A 16752-nucleotide genomic window follows, 5' to 3' on the forward strand; every position below is an offset into this window, starting at 1 on the left:
ATGGTCTGTTATGATATCTGGTTCATATATGACCAAAATGCTGCCTGTGACACTCAATGTTTCTGTTGCTTTGCAGTTGGCTGTTTTGGGTAGAGATCAGGTATAACTGAAATGTCTGCTTTTTATTTATTTATTTATTTTTAAATGCTAAATCTACCTCTAAGTATTATTTGACATGGGATTAGGATCCACATTTAGATGTAGCTAAAGCAGCGGGTGCTCTTCCTGGGTTTACACATTTAGATGTAGCTAAAGCAGCGGGTGCTCTTCCTGGGGTCCACATTTAGATGTTGCTAAAGCAGCGGGTGCTCTTCCTGGGGATGAAACAGGACATAAAACAGAACATTAATAGACCAGAAAGGACAGAACTCCACAGAACAGAACTCCACAGAACAGAACTCCACAGAACAGAACTCCACAGAACAGAACTCCACAGAACAGAACTCCACAGAACAGAACTCCACAGAACAGAACTCCACAGAACAGAACTCCACAGAACAGAACTCCACAGAACAGAACTCCACAGAACAGAACTCCACAGAGCTCCGACAGGGACATTGACCCACGTTGTGACTCTGTACTGCAGCACTGTAATGATACAATGTGACTGAGGTTTAAGTGCAGATTGTCAGCTTTTTAATTTGAGGGTATTTTCATATCAGGTGAGCTGTTTAGAAAATTACAGCATGTCTCCCTATTTTTATTTTTTAGGTGTAGTAAAAAGTTTAGTATTTGTTCACATTCATACCAATCGACGTCTACGTCAAGCTTGTGAGTACAAATGTTCTGTTTTTGTTTTGGTTATATTTCAGGTAAAAACATTTTGTTGCACCGATAGAAATAAATAGTTGATATTGTGTCGCTTTTTAAAAATATATTTCTAAACACTTCATTTAAAGTGGCTGCTACCATGATTTACAGATAATCCTGACTGAATCACGAATACTGGAGTGAGGAAAGTTAGCCGCACAAATATCATATGCCAGAGACATGTTACCCCCTCACCATTACAGTAACAGGGAATGCAATCCTTCCCATCTCAGAGGGATGTTAACCCCTCATACATTCCCTGTTACTGTAATGGTGATGGGGTAACATGTCTCTGAGATTGGAAGGTTTGCTCCGAGTTAAGTTTATTTAGGGAGAAAGTTAGAGGCATAAATATCATACAGCCAACAAATATACATTCTCTGTTACTCTAATGGTATTTGTTGGCTGTATATGATATTTATGCCTCTAACTTTCTCCCTAAATAAACTTAACTCAGAGCAAACCTTCCAGAGGGATGTTGGGGAATTTTATTTTATTTTTTTATTTTTTTACAGACACTTGACTGCTATTCAACCAGATTTTCCACATGGATCGAACTGTTGCTTCTGGTAAGGGTAACTAGGGTAACTAGCTGCTACCTCTAGCAGGCTTGTAACTGCATGTCACTAGTCGAACACTGAACTTATCACTGCGGGAAAAGCTGAAACATCAATCAATGGTCGAGTCATTTCCACTTTCATTTTTTTTGTTTTTTGCAGCAACATCTTTAAATGGGGGAAAAAAGTTACTGCAAATTCAGCAGGGTAGCCTAGTGGTTAGAGTGTAGAGGAGGCAGGGTAGCCTAGTGGTTAGAGTGTAGGGGCGGCAGGGTAGCCTAGTGGTTAGAGTGGAGGAGCGGCAGGGTAGCCTAGTGGTTAGAGCGGAGGGGCGGCAGGGTAGCCTAGTGGTTAGAGTGTAGGGGCGGCAGGGTAGCCTAGTGGTTAGAGTGGAGGGGCGGCAGGGTAGCCTAGTGGTTAGAGTGTTGGACTAGTAACCGGAAGGCTCAGTGCAGTGGGCAGCTGGGAGGTGTTGCTCTTGTTCTCCATGGACTTTACAGTGTCCCAAAATGTTTTGGAGTTAGAGCTACAGGATGTGAATTTCTGCTTGAAAAAGCTAGCCTTTGACTGCGTGTATTGGTTCCTGACTTCCCTGAACAGGTGCATATCGTGGGGACTATTTGATGCTATTGCAGTCCACCACAGGATGTTTTTGTGCTGGTCGATGGCAGTTAGCACTGGAGTGAACCAAGAGCTATATCTGTTCTTAGTTTTGCATTTTTTGAACGGGGCATGCTTATCTAAGATGGTGAGGAAATTACTTTTTAAGGAATGACCAGGCATGCTCGACTGATGGGATGAGATCAGTATCCTTCCAGGATACCCGGGCCAGGTCGACTAGAAAGACCTGTTCGCTGAAGTGTTTTATGGAGCGTTTGACATTGATGAGGGGTGGTCGTTTGACCGCGGATACAGGCAATGAGGTAGTGATCGCTGAGATCCTGATTGAAAACAGCGGAGGTGTATTTGGAGGGCAAGTTGGTCAGGATACTGTCTGTGGGTGCCCATGTTTACGGATTTAGGGTTGTACCTGGTGGGTTCCTTGATGATTTTGTGTGAGATTGAGGGCATCTAGTTTAGATTGTAGGACTGCTGGAGTGTTAAGCATATCCCAGTTTAGGTCACCGAACAGAACGAACTCTGGATGGGAAATGTTGGCCAATCCAGGTGTGCGAAGCGCTTTTAGATTTACCCAGAAAGACTCACATTTGTAACCGCTGCCAATGATACTTCTACAAAGTATTGACTCAGAGGTATGAATAATTACGTAAATTCTGTTTCTGTATTTAATTTTATATATATATATATATATATATATATATAAGTGCCTTGCGAAAGTATTTGGCCCCCTTGAACTTTGCGACCTTTTGCCACATTTCAGGCTTCAAACATAAAGATATAAAACTGTATTTTTTTGTGAAGAATCAACAAGTGGGACACAATCATGAAGTGGAACGACATTTATTGGATATTTCAAACTTTTTTAACAAATCAAAAACTGAAAAATTGGGTGTGCAAAATTATTCAGCCCCCTTAAGTTAATACTTTGTAGCGCCACCTTTTGCTGCGATTACAGCTGTAAGTCGCTTGGGGTATGTCTCTATCAGTTTTGCACATCGAGAGACTGACATTTTTTCCCATTCCTCCTTGCAAAACAGCTCGAGCTCAGTGAGGTTGGATGGAGAGCATTTGTGAACAGCAGTTTTCAGTTCTTTCCACAGATTCTCGATTGGATTCAGGTCTGGACTTTGACTTGGCCATTCTAACACCTGGATATGTTTATTTTTGAACCATTCCATTGTAGATTTTGCTTTATGTTTTGGATCATTGTCTTGTTGGAAGACAAATCTCCGTCCCAGTCTCAGGTCTTTTGCAGACTCCATCAGGTTTTCTTCCAGAATGGTCCTGTATTTGGCTCCATCCATCTTCCCATCAATTTTAACCATCTTCCCTGTCCCTGCTGAAGAAAAGCAGGCCCAAACCATGATGCTGCCACCACCATGTTTGACAGTGGGGATGGTGTGTTCAGCTGTGTTGCTTTTACGCCAAACATAACGTTTTGCATTGTTGCCAAAAAGTTCAATTTTGGTTTCATCTGACCAGAGCACCTTCTTCCACATGTTTGGTGTGTCTCCCAGGTGGCTTGTGGCAAACTTTAAACAACACTTTTTATGGATATCTTTAAGAAATGGCTTTCTTTTTGCCACTCTTCCATAAAGGCCAGATTTGTGCAATATACGACTGATTGTCGACTGATTGTTGTCCTATGGACAGAGTCTCCCACCTCAGCTGTAGATCTCTGCAGTTCATCCAGAGTGATCATGGGCCTCTTGGCTGCATCTCTGATCAGTCTTCTCCTTGTATGAGCTGAAAGTTTAGAGGGACGGCCAGGTCTTGGTAGATTTGCAGTGGTCTGATACTCGTTCCATTTCAATATTATCGCTTGCACAGTGCTCCTTGGGATGTTTAAAGCTTGGGAAATCTTTTTGTATCCAAATCCGGCTTTAAACTTCTTCACAACAGTATCTCGGACCTGCCTGGTGTGTTCCTTGTTCTTCATGATGCTCTCTGCGCTTTTAACGGACCTCTGAGACTATCACAGTGCAGGTGCATTTATACGGAGACTTGATTACACACAGGTGGATTGTATTTATCATCATTAATCATTTAGGTCAACATTGGATCATTCAGAGATCCTCACTGAACTTCTGGAGAGAGTTTGCTGCACTGAAAGTAAAGGGGCTGAATAATTTTGCACGCCCAATTTTTCAGTTTTTGATTTGTTAAAAAAGTTTGAAATATCCAATAAATGTCGTTCCACTTCATGATTGTGTCCCACTTGTTGTTGATTCTTCACAAAAAAATACAGTTTTATATCTTTATGTTTGAAGCCTGAAATGTGGCAAAAGGTCGCAAAGTTCAAGGGGGGCGAATACTTTCGCAAGGCACTGTATATTGGAAGTTCACTGTCATTATGGTGTATTGTGTGTAAATTGGGTGATTGATTTAATTCACTTTAAATTCATGCTGTAATACAACATTGTGGGATAAATTTAATGGGTCTGAATACTTTCTGAGTGGAATATATATGTGTGTAAAAAAAAAAATATTAAAAAAAAAACGTCCCCCACTTCGGCCAATCAGATCACGTCTCTCGGTTCCTACTCCCCGCCTACAAGCAGGAACTTGAGGTAGTCACCAACACACAGAACTGTTAGGCACTGGACAGAGGAGGCAGACTTAATGCTGCAGGACTGTTTTTGAGAATACTGATTGGAGTAGGTTCAAAGATTCATCCACCCAGGACTCCTGAACATCGTTAGTGACAGGCCTCATTAAGAAATGTGTTTTTATGTACTAGGGCTGATCCTATCCAACGTAAGGCTGGGTGATATATCGATATCATGTTTTGAGGGCGACTATTCCTTCGCTTCTTCTGTGCTGTATGCAATGACTGTTGGCTGTGTGCGCCTTCCCATTTGTTTTATATAACACCAAGCACCTCCCCTGCCACTCACAACAACAACAAAGATGAGAGATCATTTCTTCCTCGCTGACAAGCAGTTTCAACTCTCTATTTGAAGTTTGAGTTTTGGCCCAAACATAATGGACACAAACACATTGAAACATGACTTTACTGTAATACAGAACTTAACTTTTCTAGCGATTTAAAAAACGATATTATATATATATATATATATTTATTTATTTATTTTATTTTTAATATATATATATATATATATTATTATTTTAAATGTATTCCCCGCCCCCCCCCCCCCTTGTCTCAACTCCTCAAATCGCCAAGCAGACGCTACTAAAACGGGATTAGGAATGAACATTTTTGGTGGTTTCTTGTACCGCTAGCAACATTTCAGCCAAAGGCTGTTATACTAGCTGTCTGTTATACTAGCTGTCTGTTATACTAGCTGTCTGTTATACTAGCTGTCTGTTATACTAGCTGTCTGTTATACTAGCTGTCTGTTATACTAGCTGTTGATGCTATACTAGCTGAACCCTGGTGACCCAGTGACGTGCGACGATTACAAGGCAGGCAGGTATGACCTCCTTCAAAACCATTAGGGGCGCATAAAGACAATAGACTTTAATTGAAGTTCGACAACACACTCTCTACGCATCTGCAAGGACTACAGACCCTATCACAGACTACAAAGACCAATCCAAACCGACTCCACCCTCCCAGACGAGCTAAACACATTCTATTCCCGCTTCGAGGCAGACGATGCAGAGCCATCCAGGAAGACTCTCCGGACGACCAGGTGCTTCCGCCTTCCAAAATTCTATCTCTCGAGTGAATCACAAAGCCACGGGCCCAGATGGCATCCCTGGCCACGTCCTCCCGAGTAGTCCGTGCTGACCCTTTTGGCGGGCATCTTCTCTGACATATTCCAACGGTGTCCCTCTCCCAGGCTGTTGTCCCCACCTGTTTTCCAAGGACACCATCACAGTGTCCAATATGATCAATCAAGGTAACTGTCGCACTCACCTCGGTCATCATGAAGTGCTTTGAGAGGCTGGTCATTAAGGCCAGCATGTCAGGCCCACTGGACCCATTCCAATCAGCCTCCCGCTCCAGCAGATCCACGGAAGATGCTATTTCCATCACTATTCACACAGCCCTAACACATCTGGACAACAGGAACACCTATATGAGAATGTTGTTCATTGACTACAGTTCAGCATTCAACGCCATTGTTTCCCTCCAAGCTCAGAGCTCTGGACACCACCCTCTGCCACTGGGTCCTGGTCTTCCTGACGGGCAGACCACCGGCCGACGTGAAGATCGGCAAAACCTCCTCCACTCGTAACACAGAGGTGTACTGGTGTACTCCTGGTTCACCCACGACTACGAGGTGATGCGTAACAAACTCCGTCAAGTGTGCTGACGACACGGCCTATAGAAAGTAGGGGTCTACTTATCTCCCAGGACAAATTTTAGCTAACTAGCTAGCTAAATTTCCATTTTTATATATATTTTTTTTATATATATTTTTTTAGTTATAGTTGGTTCAGAGTGTTTTTTTGATATTTCAACCTGCGTGTCCTGACCTCGTCTGGTGTGGATGGACAAAATCAACATGGCGTACGTGCCCGGTGTAGTCAGCATCGTCAAAGACCCCACACATCCCAGCCACGAGCTGTTCACTCCCTTAGCGCCTGCCCAACGGTATCAGAACATGATACCATTTAGGCTCTGAGTTTCTGTCTACAAGCCATCAGACTGCTGAACAGTTAAACTGGACTGACCTGCTCTGATTCCACACACACACACACACACATCACAACTGCTACTACTAACGTTTGGTTCTTCGTCTTCACAATTTTAAAAACTTGCTCCTTTTCCCAAAACGAGTGTAAATATTGGACTATAAATTGTGCCTTCCTGTGTTATACTTTATGCTAAAAATATTTGTTCTATTCTACCGAGACATTTGACTTTTATCTTTCATGAATGTATTGTTGCGTTGTCCAGAAGGAAGCGTTTCATTGGCTGGTGTATCCCGTACATACGATTTTAATAAAACATGAAGCGTGACCAGCCATTTTGAATTATTAAAACGGGCTCATTGAGACTGACATCAAGATGGATGCCCTTCTTCTTATAGACCAGACCTCTCTGCACATCTTGGAATTCAGAGGCAAGAGGAATTAGTTTGCGTTTAGAAAGGCATTGTTTGTGGGCGCATGGTGACACGACTTACATGTGAACATTGTGTAGTTGATTTTATTCTGTGTTTTGAGGAATGGTCACGCAAGTGCGAGGCTATATGGGTAATAAAACCAAGGCTATATGGGTAATAAAACCAAGGCTATATGGGTAATAAATCCATACTGTGATTTAAATTAAATTGACTGAGTTGACGCATTAATGAATAAAAACTTGTAGACATTTTTTTTTTTTTTTAACTACTACCATACAAAAATTAACGCAACATGCAACAATTTCAATTTATTTTGTAATTTTACCTTTTTTTATTTAGCTAGGCAGGTCTGTTATTAAGAACTAATTCTTATTGACAATGACTGCCTACCCCGGGCCAAACCCGGACGACGCTGGGCCAATTGTGTGCCGCCCTATGGACTCCCAATCACGGCCAGATGTGATACAGGCTGGATTTGAACCAGGGTCTGTCTAAGACACTGAGATGCAGTGTCTTAGATCTCCAATCGGGAGCCCACTAGACAGACCTGGTCAACGGTAGTGCTTAGTCTGTGTGTTGGAAGGAGTAGGCCAGGGGCTACACACTGCACTCTCCTCCACTCAGAGACCTCTTTTGGTCTGCTGCTCATCAGGGAAATAATCAAAGGACTTTCCTGAATACCTCCGCGCTATGCCTTGCTCGCTCGCTCGCTCTGTCTCTCTCTCTGTCGCTCGTTCTCTTTCCTGTTCTTTCTTTCCTTTCCTATTTCAACACCTGGCTCCCCATTTTTGATGCAGTGATTTGTCTCTTGCTCGCTCAGTGAGTGTTGTCAAATATTCAAGGCATTCCTTAAATCATTCTTCATTTTTAAACATGCCGACGGCCTGCCATCTTTCTACAGGGTAATTTTTAGAAACCTAAGGAAGCATACAAGGCTGACTTTCATTTCCTAAATTGATAAAACATTTATCTTATTAAATTGATGAATGATATAGGTCCTTCAAACTGGATGCCAGTGCATTTGTTTTCATTGTTCCCCTCTAATCAGGGACTCATTTAGACCTCCTGGGACACCAGAGGCGATTGCCCTCTAATTGTAGTAGACACATTGTGGTCTTTGACTCAACCGTCTTGAAGTGGGAGTTGAGCCAATCAGTGTACTTGTGACGAGGAGAAACAACTATCTCGCTCCGTAGTACTATGACTATCAAAGATGGTGGATAAGAAGGTTACCATGGGGTGGTCTGTTCCTGTCTACTTAAAGGGGTGGCTCCCCTATAGGCACCAATGCGATAGGTCGACTTACTAAATGGATTTGAATTTGAGCCAGAAAGACGGAAAAAAAGCAGTGAGTGGGGTGTCTCGCTTCCTCTTCCGAGCTTGATGGCAGCAGCCCACTTTGTCCTTTGATTCCATCTTATTTGAGGGAGGGGGGGGGGGGTAGAGATAATTTTGCCAAAAGTGTATATTTGTCAAGCAAATAACCACTATTTTGTAGTTAGCTACAGCGTTGTTTTAGTTAAATAACACACATGCTTTGATATCATCGGTAAGTAGGCGTGTGAGCGTATTAACGAGCAGGGAAAAGTGCCCGCCGCGGCGTTGCGCTAGTTAGGGTGCCCGCCGCGGCGTTGCGCTAGTTAGGGTGCCCGCCGCGGCAGAGAGCTGTTCCGGCTAATACCTGTCCTTCACAGAAAGTTATGCTGGTCTGGATGTTTTAATCAGTTGTGGATCTTGACCTCTTCGTATAGCTTGGAGGTCAACAAGTAGGCCGCTAGTGATGTCATAATAGTCAAGTCACCGATGACGACAACAAGGCATGTTGATTGGCTGGTAGCCTAGTCGCCAGATCTGAAGGCTAAGGTCAGGGATGGTCAGGGAGGGCTCCATATAGCCCTAGTTGAGTTCAGTTTCCACATTTTCTACAGTAAAATGGACATTGACTCCAGTAATTAAATTATTCAGAACAACATTTTAAGCAAGTTTACATTTTTCGCTAGATTATCCACATAAAGACACCGACTAATTTAGAATAATCATTAGCCCTAAATTTAACCCCCCAAAAATGTGTCTTTGAGACCATCTCAATTTAATTTAGGATTCACCATTGTTTAAGACTCTGTACTCTAGGTTTCAGGAAATGACAATTAAATGTAAAAAAAATAAATGCTCCAAATTCCTTAGGGGGAAGTTGACTCACACACTCCGGACCCCCCCTACCCATCCTTAGGCCTACATCAGCACCACCACAATGTTGCCACCGCCTCGGTACTGACTTTCCTTCTCAGCAGAGTCAGACCTGATCTCTCTCTCTCTCTCTCTCTCTCTCTCTCCCTCTCCAGTCAGCAGCCAGCTGCGGGGGTGGCCTACACCCACCCTACCACCGTGGCCAGCTACACCGTACACCAGGCACCGATGGCGGCCCACTCCGTGGCAGCAGCCTACGCTCCCACCGGCGCCACAGTCGCCGTAGCCAGGCCTGCCCCTGTCGCCGTGGCAGCAGCAGCCACTGCCGCAGCCTACGGAGGGTACCAGGCGGCGCACGCCACCGCTGACTACGGCTACGCACGCCAGCCGGACGTCCCCCCGCCGCCCCCCCCTGTCACGTCCCAGAACTACCAGGTAGGATACCAGGTAACTAACGTCCCACCTCAATGTTATATTCAACATGTTAGTGTTTTGGAGTCCATTTCATCTTTAAAGCTTTCTTAAACCCGGGCTGGGCGGTGTTCTGAGGCAGTTTTAACACTAGCCCAAAAAGGGTTGCAAAACAGCATTGGGGAGAATTTGAAGCTTCAGGATTTGTTTTTGAGAACGTCTCCTCCATTTTTTAATTTTTTTAATGTTTTTTTTTTTAAATATATATTTGTAAAATATTTAAAGTCACACAGAAGTTGTTATTCCTCACCCCAAGAATCCTCAAGTTGATTGAATCAAGGTGTTGGACCTCACATCTGCTTGTTTGTTATTCTGTGAAAGTCTGCGTCAATCTGGAGCCCAGATGCTGTTGGGCTGAACGATGGAGTGAACTACTTTGGTTTAAACTGCAGCTTGTGATTTTATTTTTTTAACCCCAGATAGATAACTCCTCTGTCAGTAGTGATCACAACTCTACTGATAGATGGTTTATTTTAATTACTATTCATTCATATGCTGTGATGACTAGACTAATGATGTATTTAATTAAGCACATTGTCTGTGTCTGCTAGTCTAAAGAAGTCCCCTAATGAACTCGTGACCTCTACCTAAAGGGTCCTTCGTACCTTCTCCTAGTGTGCAGCTGAACATTCCCCAGCATGGATTAAACAAAGTGAAATAATCAGGATGCTGAATGTACTGAAACAGCCCAACATCTCTGTGGTGTTTGTTTCCCCTCCTCCTCCGTGTTTATTTTCCCTGACTCCACTGTGTCTCTGTTTTACAGGACTCCTCCTCCTCCTCCGTGTTTCTTTTCCCTGACTCCACTGTGTCTCTGTTTTACAGGACTCCTCCTCCTCCTCCGTGTTTCTTTTCCCTGACTCCACTGTGTCTCTGTTTTACAGGACTCCTCCTCCGTGTTTCTTTTCCCTGACTCCACTGTTACTCTGTTTTACAGGACTCCTCCTCCTCTTCCGTGTTTCTTTTCCCTGACTCCACTGTGTCTCTGTTTTACAGGACTCCTCCTCCGTGTTTCTTTTCCCTGACTCCACTGTGTCTCTGTTTTACAGCACTCCTCCTCCGTGCTTCTTTTCCCTGACTCCACTGTGTCTCTGTTTTACAGGACTCCTACTCCTCCGTGTTTCTTTTCCCTGACTCCACTGTGTCTCTGTTTTTCAGGACTCCTACTCCTACGTACGGTCCACGGCCCCAGCGGTAACCTACGACCCCAAGCAGTACTACCAGCAACCCGTAGCCAGCTCTGCAGTCGCCGCTGCGGTAGCCGTACAGCCCCAACCCACCGCTGAGTCCTATTACCAGGCCGCCTCCCTTAACACCTCCTGGGACACCACGTGGAAGAAATCCCTACCAGGTGATGGCGGTCAGATAGTTACTAGATCAATTAAATGTGTTTTTCCAGAAAGCCCCTTTTTTTTTTCGTCAACAGATGCCACAAAGTGCTTTACGGTCACCCTGCCTAAAACCCCAGAGCGAAAGCAATGCTCAGCTACACTCCTTTTCCTTTGTGATTTTTACACATTTCATTGAATAAATGTTGGTTGTACTGGAATGAAAATGATTCATTCCTTTATCCATAGTCACTTGGATGGAGACTATTATTTCAGTAACATTCTACTGTATTGTACCCATGTTTATCCAGTATTCTAATATTGTATCCAGTATTGTAGTACTGTACTTAACAGGTGAACTTTTGACCAACATCAAGCTCTCTCCTCCTGCAGCCCCTAAGACGGGCTACACAGCTTTTGACCAATTTCCTCCCTTCTGTAAGAGAGACGTACATTAAGAATAACCCAATTTTGTTTTTAAATGAATGTCTCTGCTTCTCCCCCTCAGCCCCTAAGACAGGCTACAGCCAGGCCAGTCTGACCCCCTACACCCAGACGCAACAGTCTCGTCAGGTGACGGCCATCAAGCCTGTCACTCCCTCCCCAGCTTCCTCCACATTCTCCATTTACCCCGTGTCCACCGTACAGCCCGTGGCTGCCGTCGCCTCCGTCGTCCCCTCCTACTCTCAGAGCCCCACCTACTCCACCAACGCGGTCACGTACTCTGGTAAGCACGACATGCAAGCCGTAACCAGCATGCACTACCTGCCAACTACCTACTCAACCAACGCAGTCACGTACTCCCAGAGTCCCACGTATAGTACCAACCCCGTCGCCTACTCTGGTAAGCATTCAAATACGAAATAGACTTATAAAATTCTCTTTAACTTTCCCATAGAATTCCCACCCAGGTTTTCCAGATATAGTTTTGGTTTCTGGAGGAATATGCTCCAACAAAGCCTTCTGGGAAACCTAATAGGAATCCTGGGATTGTTACTGGAAATGTGTAATTGCGCCACGCATTGCCTCCCCAACTGTCCGGCTCCTGGCCTGTGCAAAGTTGGAAGTTAGATGTGTGGGAATTAACACCCCCCCCCCCCCCCCCCCCTCTCTCTCTTCTCTCCGCCCCTCCCCAAGGTACGTCGTACTCGGGCTACGAGGCTGCGGTGTACTCTGCTGCCTCTACCTACTACCAGCAACAACAGCAGCAGCAGCAGAAACAGGCTGTGGCGGCTGTCGCAGCTTCAGCAGCCTGGACAGGCAGCTCCTTCACCAAGAAACCTCCCTTCCAGGTCCATATTTCTAACCCAATGTTTTCTGACTGCAGTGAGCTCCAAAAGTATTGGCACAGTGACGATGTTTTGAAGTTGTTTTTGGTTCTGTTTTCCAGCACTTTGGATTTTGAATTGATACTAATGAGGTTCAAAGACTGTCAGCTTTAATCTGAGGGGATTTTCATCCATATCGGGTGAACTGTTGTTTTTGTACGTAGTCCTCACTTTTGGTCCCCCTAAAAAGGATCGGAAAAATTCCCGTATGTGCGTTTTAAAGGAGTGAAACGTGGGGTATTTGGTCCCATATTCCAGTATTTGGTCCCATATTCCAGTATTGGGTCCCATATTCTAGTATTGGGTCCCATATTCTAGTATTGGGTCCCATATTCCAGTATTGGGTCCCATATTCCAGTATTGGGTCCCATATTCCAGTATTGGGTCCCATATTCTAGTATTGGGTCCCATATTCCAGTATTGGGTCCCATATTCCAGTATTGGGTCCCATATTCCAGTATTGGGTCCCATATTCTAGTATTGGGTCCCATATTCCAGTATTGGGTCCCATATTCCAGTATTGGGTCCCATATTCCAGTATTGGGTCCCATATTCCAGAATTGGGTCCCATATTCCAGAATTGGGTCCCATATTCCAGAATTGGGTCCCATATTCCAGAATTGGGTCCCATATTCCAGTATTGGGTCCCATATTCCAGTATTGGGTCCCATATTTCAGTATTGGGTCCCATATTCCAGTATTGGGTCCCATATTCCAGTATTGGGTCCCATATTCCAGTATTGGGTCCCATATTCCAGTATTGGGTCCCATATTTCAGTATTGGGTCCCATATTTCTAGCACGCAGTCATTACATCAAACGTGTGATTCTACAGATGTGTTCAATGCATTTTCTGTTTGTTTTGGTTGTGTTTCAGATTATTTTGTGTCCAATAGAAATGAATAGTAAATTTAATGTATTTTGTGTCATTTTGGAGTCAATTGTATTGTAAATAAGAATATAATATGTTTCTAAACACACCTACATTAATGTGGATGCTACCGTGATTACAGATTATCCTGAATTAATCGTGAATAATGAGTGCTTTTGGTCCATTAAATTAGTTTGGTCTCTTAAAATTGGGGGACAATGTACATAAAGTTGTGTACTTCCTAAACGGTTCACCCCTATATGGATGAAAATACCGTAAAATTAAACTTCATTATTTTATTTAAAACCCAAAGTGCTGAACTATAGAGCCAAAACAAACTTAAGTGTGTGTGTGAATAAAATATCCCAGAAATGTTCCATACGCACAAAAAGCTTATTTCTCTCAAATGTTGTGCACAAATGTGTTTACATCCCTGTTAGTGATCATTTCTCATTTGCCAAGATAATCCATCCACCTGACAGGTGTGGCATATCAAGAAGCTGGTTAAACAGCTTAAAAATCAAAATATTCCTCATTTGCAACGCTCACGGAGTTCCTAACTGCCTCTGGAAGCAACGTCAATAACTGTTCGTCAAGAGCTTCATGAAATGGGTTTCCATGGCCGAGCAGCCGCATACAAGGTCTAAGATCACCATGCGCAATGCCAAGCGTCGGCTGGAGGGGTGTAAAACTCGAGGCAATTGGACTCTGGAGCAGTGGAAACACGTTCTCTGGAGGGGTGAATCACGCTTCACCATCTGGCAGTCCAGATGGACATATCTGGGTTTGGTTGATGCCAGGAGAACGCTACCTGCCCCAATGCACAGTGCCAACTGTAAAGTTTGGTGGATGAGGAATAATGGTCTGGGGCTGTTTTTCATGGTTCGGGCCCTTAGTTCCAGTGAAGGGAAATCTTAACGCTACAGAATACAATGACATTCTAGATGATTCTGTGCTTCCAACTTTGTGGCAACAGTTTGGAAGGCCCTTTCCTGTTTCAGCATGACAATGCCCCTGTGCACAAAGCGAGGTCCATACAGAAATGGTTTGTTGAGATCGGTGTGGAAGAATTTGACTGGCCTGCACAGAGCCCTGACCTCAACCTCGTCAAACACCTTTGGGGTGAATTGGACCTCTTGTGGCCTTTAACCTTTTCTTTATTTAACTAGGCAAGTCCGTTAAGAACTAATTATTGTTTACAATGCCAAACCAGACGACCCTGGGCCAATTGTGCGCTGCCCTATGGGACTCCCAATCCATGGCCGGATGTGATACAGCCTGGATTCGAACCAAGGACTGTAATTGACGCCTCATACAGTGCCTTGGACTGCTGCGCCACTCAGGGGCCCATTACACTGATTTTGAAGTGGATTTAACAAGTGACGTCAATAAGGGATCATATCTTTCAACTGGTCAGTCTTTGTCATGGAAAGAGCAGGTGTTCTTTGTTTTGTCCAGTCAGTATTTTATTATATTTTTACCCCCCCCCCCTTCCAGAGCAAGCAGCTGAAACCCAAGCAGCCCCCCAAACCACCACAGATCCACTACTGTGACGTCTGCAAGATCAGCTGTGCAGGACCCCAGGTGAGTTTAGGGAACACCTCTAGCCAGGACCCCAGGTGAGGTTAGAGAACACCTCTAGCCAGGACCCCAGGTGAGTTTAGAGAACACCTCTAGCCAGGACCCCAGAGACTCATGCTACCTGCCTGTCCTTACCTGTCTTTAGGTTAGCACAGAGACTCATACTACCTGCCTGTCCTTAGGTTAGCACAGAGACTCATGCTACCTGCCTGTCCTTAGGTTAGCACAGAGACTCATGCTACCTGCCTGTCCTTAGGTTAGCACAGAGACTCATACTACCTGCCTGTCCTTAGGTTAGCACAGAGACTCATGCTACCTGCCTGTCCTTAGGTTAGCACAGAGACTCATGCTACCTGCCTGTCCTTAGGTTAGCGCAGAGACTCATGCTACCTGCCTGTCCTTAGGTTAGCGCAGAGACTCATGCTACCTGCCTGTCCTTAGGTTAGCGCAGAGACTCATGCTACCTGCCTGTCCTTAGGTTAGCACAGAGACTCATACTACCTGCCTGTCCTTAGGTTAGCACAGAGACTCATGCTACCTGCCTGTCCTTAGGTTAGCGCAGAGACTCATGCTACCTGCCTGTCCTTAGGTTAGCGCAGAGACTCATGCTACCTGCCTGTCCTTAGCTTTAGCTCTATCTAGAGAGAACTGATTTCTCCCTCTCATCCACCCAGACCTACAAGGAGCACCTGGAGGGCCAGAAGCACAAGAAGAAGGAGGTGGCCCTGAAAGTCTCCCAGAGCAGCAGCAGCAGTAGTGGAGGTGGAGGAGGCTCAGCCCGGGGGACTCAGAACCAGCTCCGCTGTGAGCTCTGTGACGTCTCCTGCACTGGGGCAGATGCATACGCTGCACACATCCGAGGAGCCAAGCACCAGAAGGTAAGCTCCTTGGTCAAATGGATTTTATAAAGCCCCCTTTTCTCTTTTACATCCGTGGTTTAGAGTTACCCGGCCTAGCCCCCCCCCCCCCCCGCCCCGAAGAGGTCCAGGAATACTGAGTGTAATGGATATGGTTCTAGGCTTTACTTAGCTTTTTTTGTATTGTTCATGTCCGTTTGCATTAGGACAAACTCTTATCAAATACATCCAGGGCATGTCTCGGGGGGATGGGGTGGGAAAGGGAGGCTGTTTGGTCATTCACTTAGTCTATTATGACATCACTCTGCAGTGCCGTGTTGATTCCATAACATATGCTAATGTTAATGCTCATCAAGTGACATCAACGAGGGATCATAGCTTTCACCTGGTCAGTCAGTGTCATGGAAAGAGCAGGTGTTCCTGATGTTTTGTACACCACTGAGTGAGTGGAGAAAAAAAATGTAAATTTGACGAACTGACTTGCCACGTTGAAAGTCACTGTGCTCTTAAGTATGGGCCATTCTATTGCCAATGTTTGTCTATGGAGATTGCATGGCTGTGTGCTCTTTGTATACACGTCAGCAACGGGTGTGGCTGAAATGGCCGAATCCACTAAGTGTGTGTGTGTGTGTGTGTGTGTGTGTGTTTGGACACACCTACTCATTCAAGGGTTTTTCTTTATTTTTACTATTTTCTACATTGTAGAATAATACTGAAGACATCAAAACAATGAAATAACACATGAAATCATGTAGTAACCAAAAAAAGTGTTAAACAAATCAAAATGTATTTTAGATTCTTCAAAGTAGCCACCCTTTGCCTTGTTGACAGCTTTGTAAACTCTTGACTCTCTCAAGCAGCTTCATGAGGAATGCTTTTCCAACAGTCTTGAAGGAGTTCACACATATGCTGCGCCCTTGTTGGCTGCTTTTCCTTCAATCTGCGATCCAGCTCAACCTAAACAGTCTCAATTGGGTTGAGGTCGGGTAATTGCAGAGGCCAGGTCATCTGATGCAGTACTCCGTCACTCTCCTTCTTGGTCATATAGCCCTTACACAGCCTGGAGGTGTGTTGGGTCATTGTCCTGTTGAAAAACCGGGTGC

The 16752-nt window shown here is 44.6% G+C and overlaps 1 protein-coding gene across 22 annotated transcripts in view; it reads left to right on the top strand.

The window, feature by feature from the left end:
* The window catches only part of LOC110525160 (zinc finger RNA-binding protein), a 62826-nt gene that overhangs the window by 8001 nt on the left and 38073 nt on the right, over nucleotides 1-16752 (top strand). For 4 of the 22 annotated variants that reach the window (XR_016496476.1, XR_016496477.1, XM_036979203.2 and 1 more), the window contains exons 3-9: nucleotides 1326-1379; nucleotides 9370-9661; nucleotides 10844-11036; nucleotides 11522-11857; nucleotides 12151-12305; nucleotides 14709-14795; nucleotides 15467-15670. Coding sequence is in view for 16 of the 22 variants with exons in the window: in XM_036979203.2 (XP_036835098.2) it covers nucleotides 1326-1379; nucleotides 9370-9661; nucleotides 10844-11036; nucleotides 11522-11857; nucleotides 12151-12305; nucleotides 14709-14795; nucleotides 15467-15670 (1321 nt within the window). In the remaining 6 variants the exon portion in view is untranslated. The remainder of the gene's footprint in view (nucleotides 1-1325; nucleotides 1380-9369; nucleotides 9662-10843; nucleotides 11037-11521; nucleotides 11858-12150; nucleotides 12306-14708; nucleotides 14796-15466; nucleotides 15671-16752) is intronic. The other 18 variants (XR_016496480.1, XR_016496481.1, XM_036979209.2 and 15 more) reach the window with 7 other exon arrangements.

Source organism: Oncorhynchus mykiss, chromosome 6, assembly GCF_057628025.1.
Source record: "Oncorhynchus mykiss isolate SJ-2025 chromosome 6, ASM5762802v1, whole genome shotgun sequence".
NCBI classification, from domain to species: domain Eukaryota; kingdom Metazoa; phylum Chordata; class Actinopteri; order Salmoniformes; family Salmonidae; genus Oncorhynchus; species Oncorhynchus mykiss.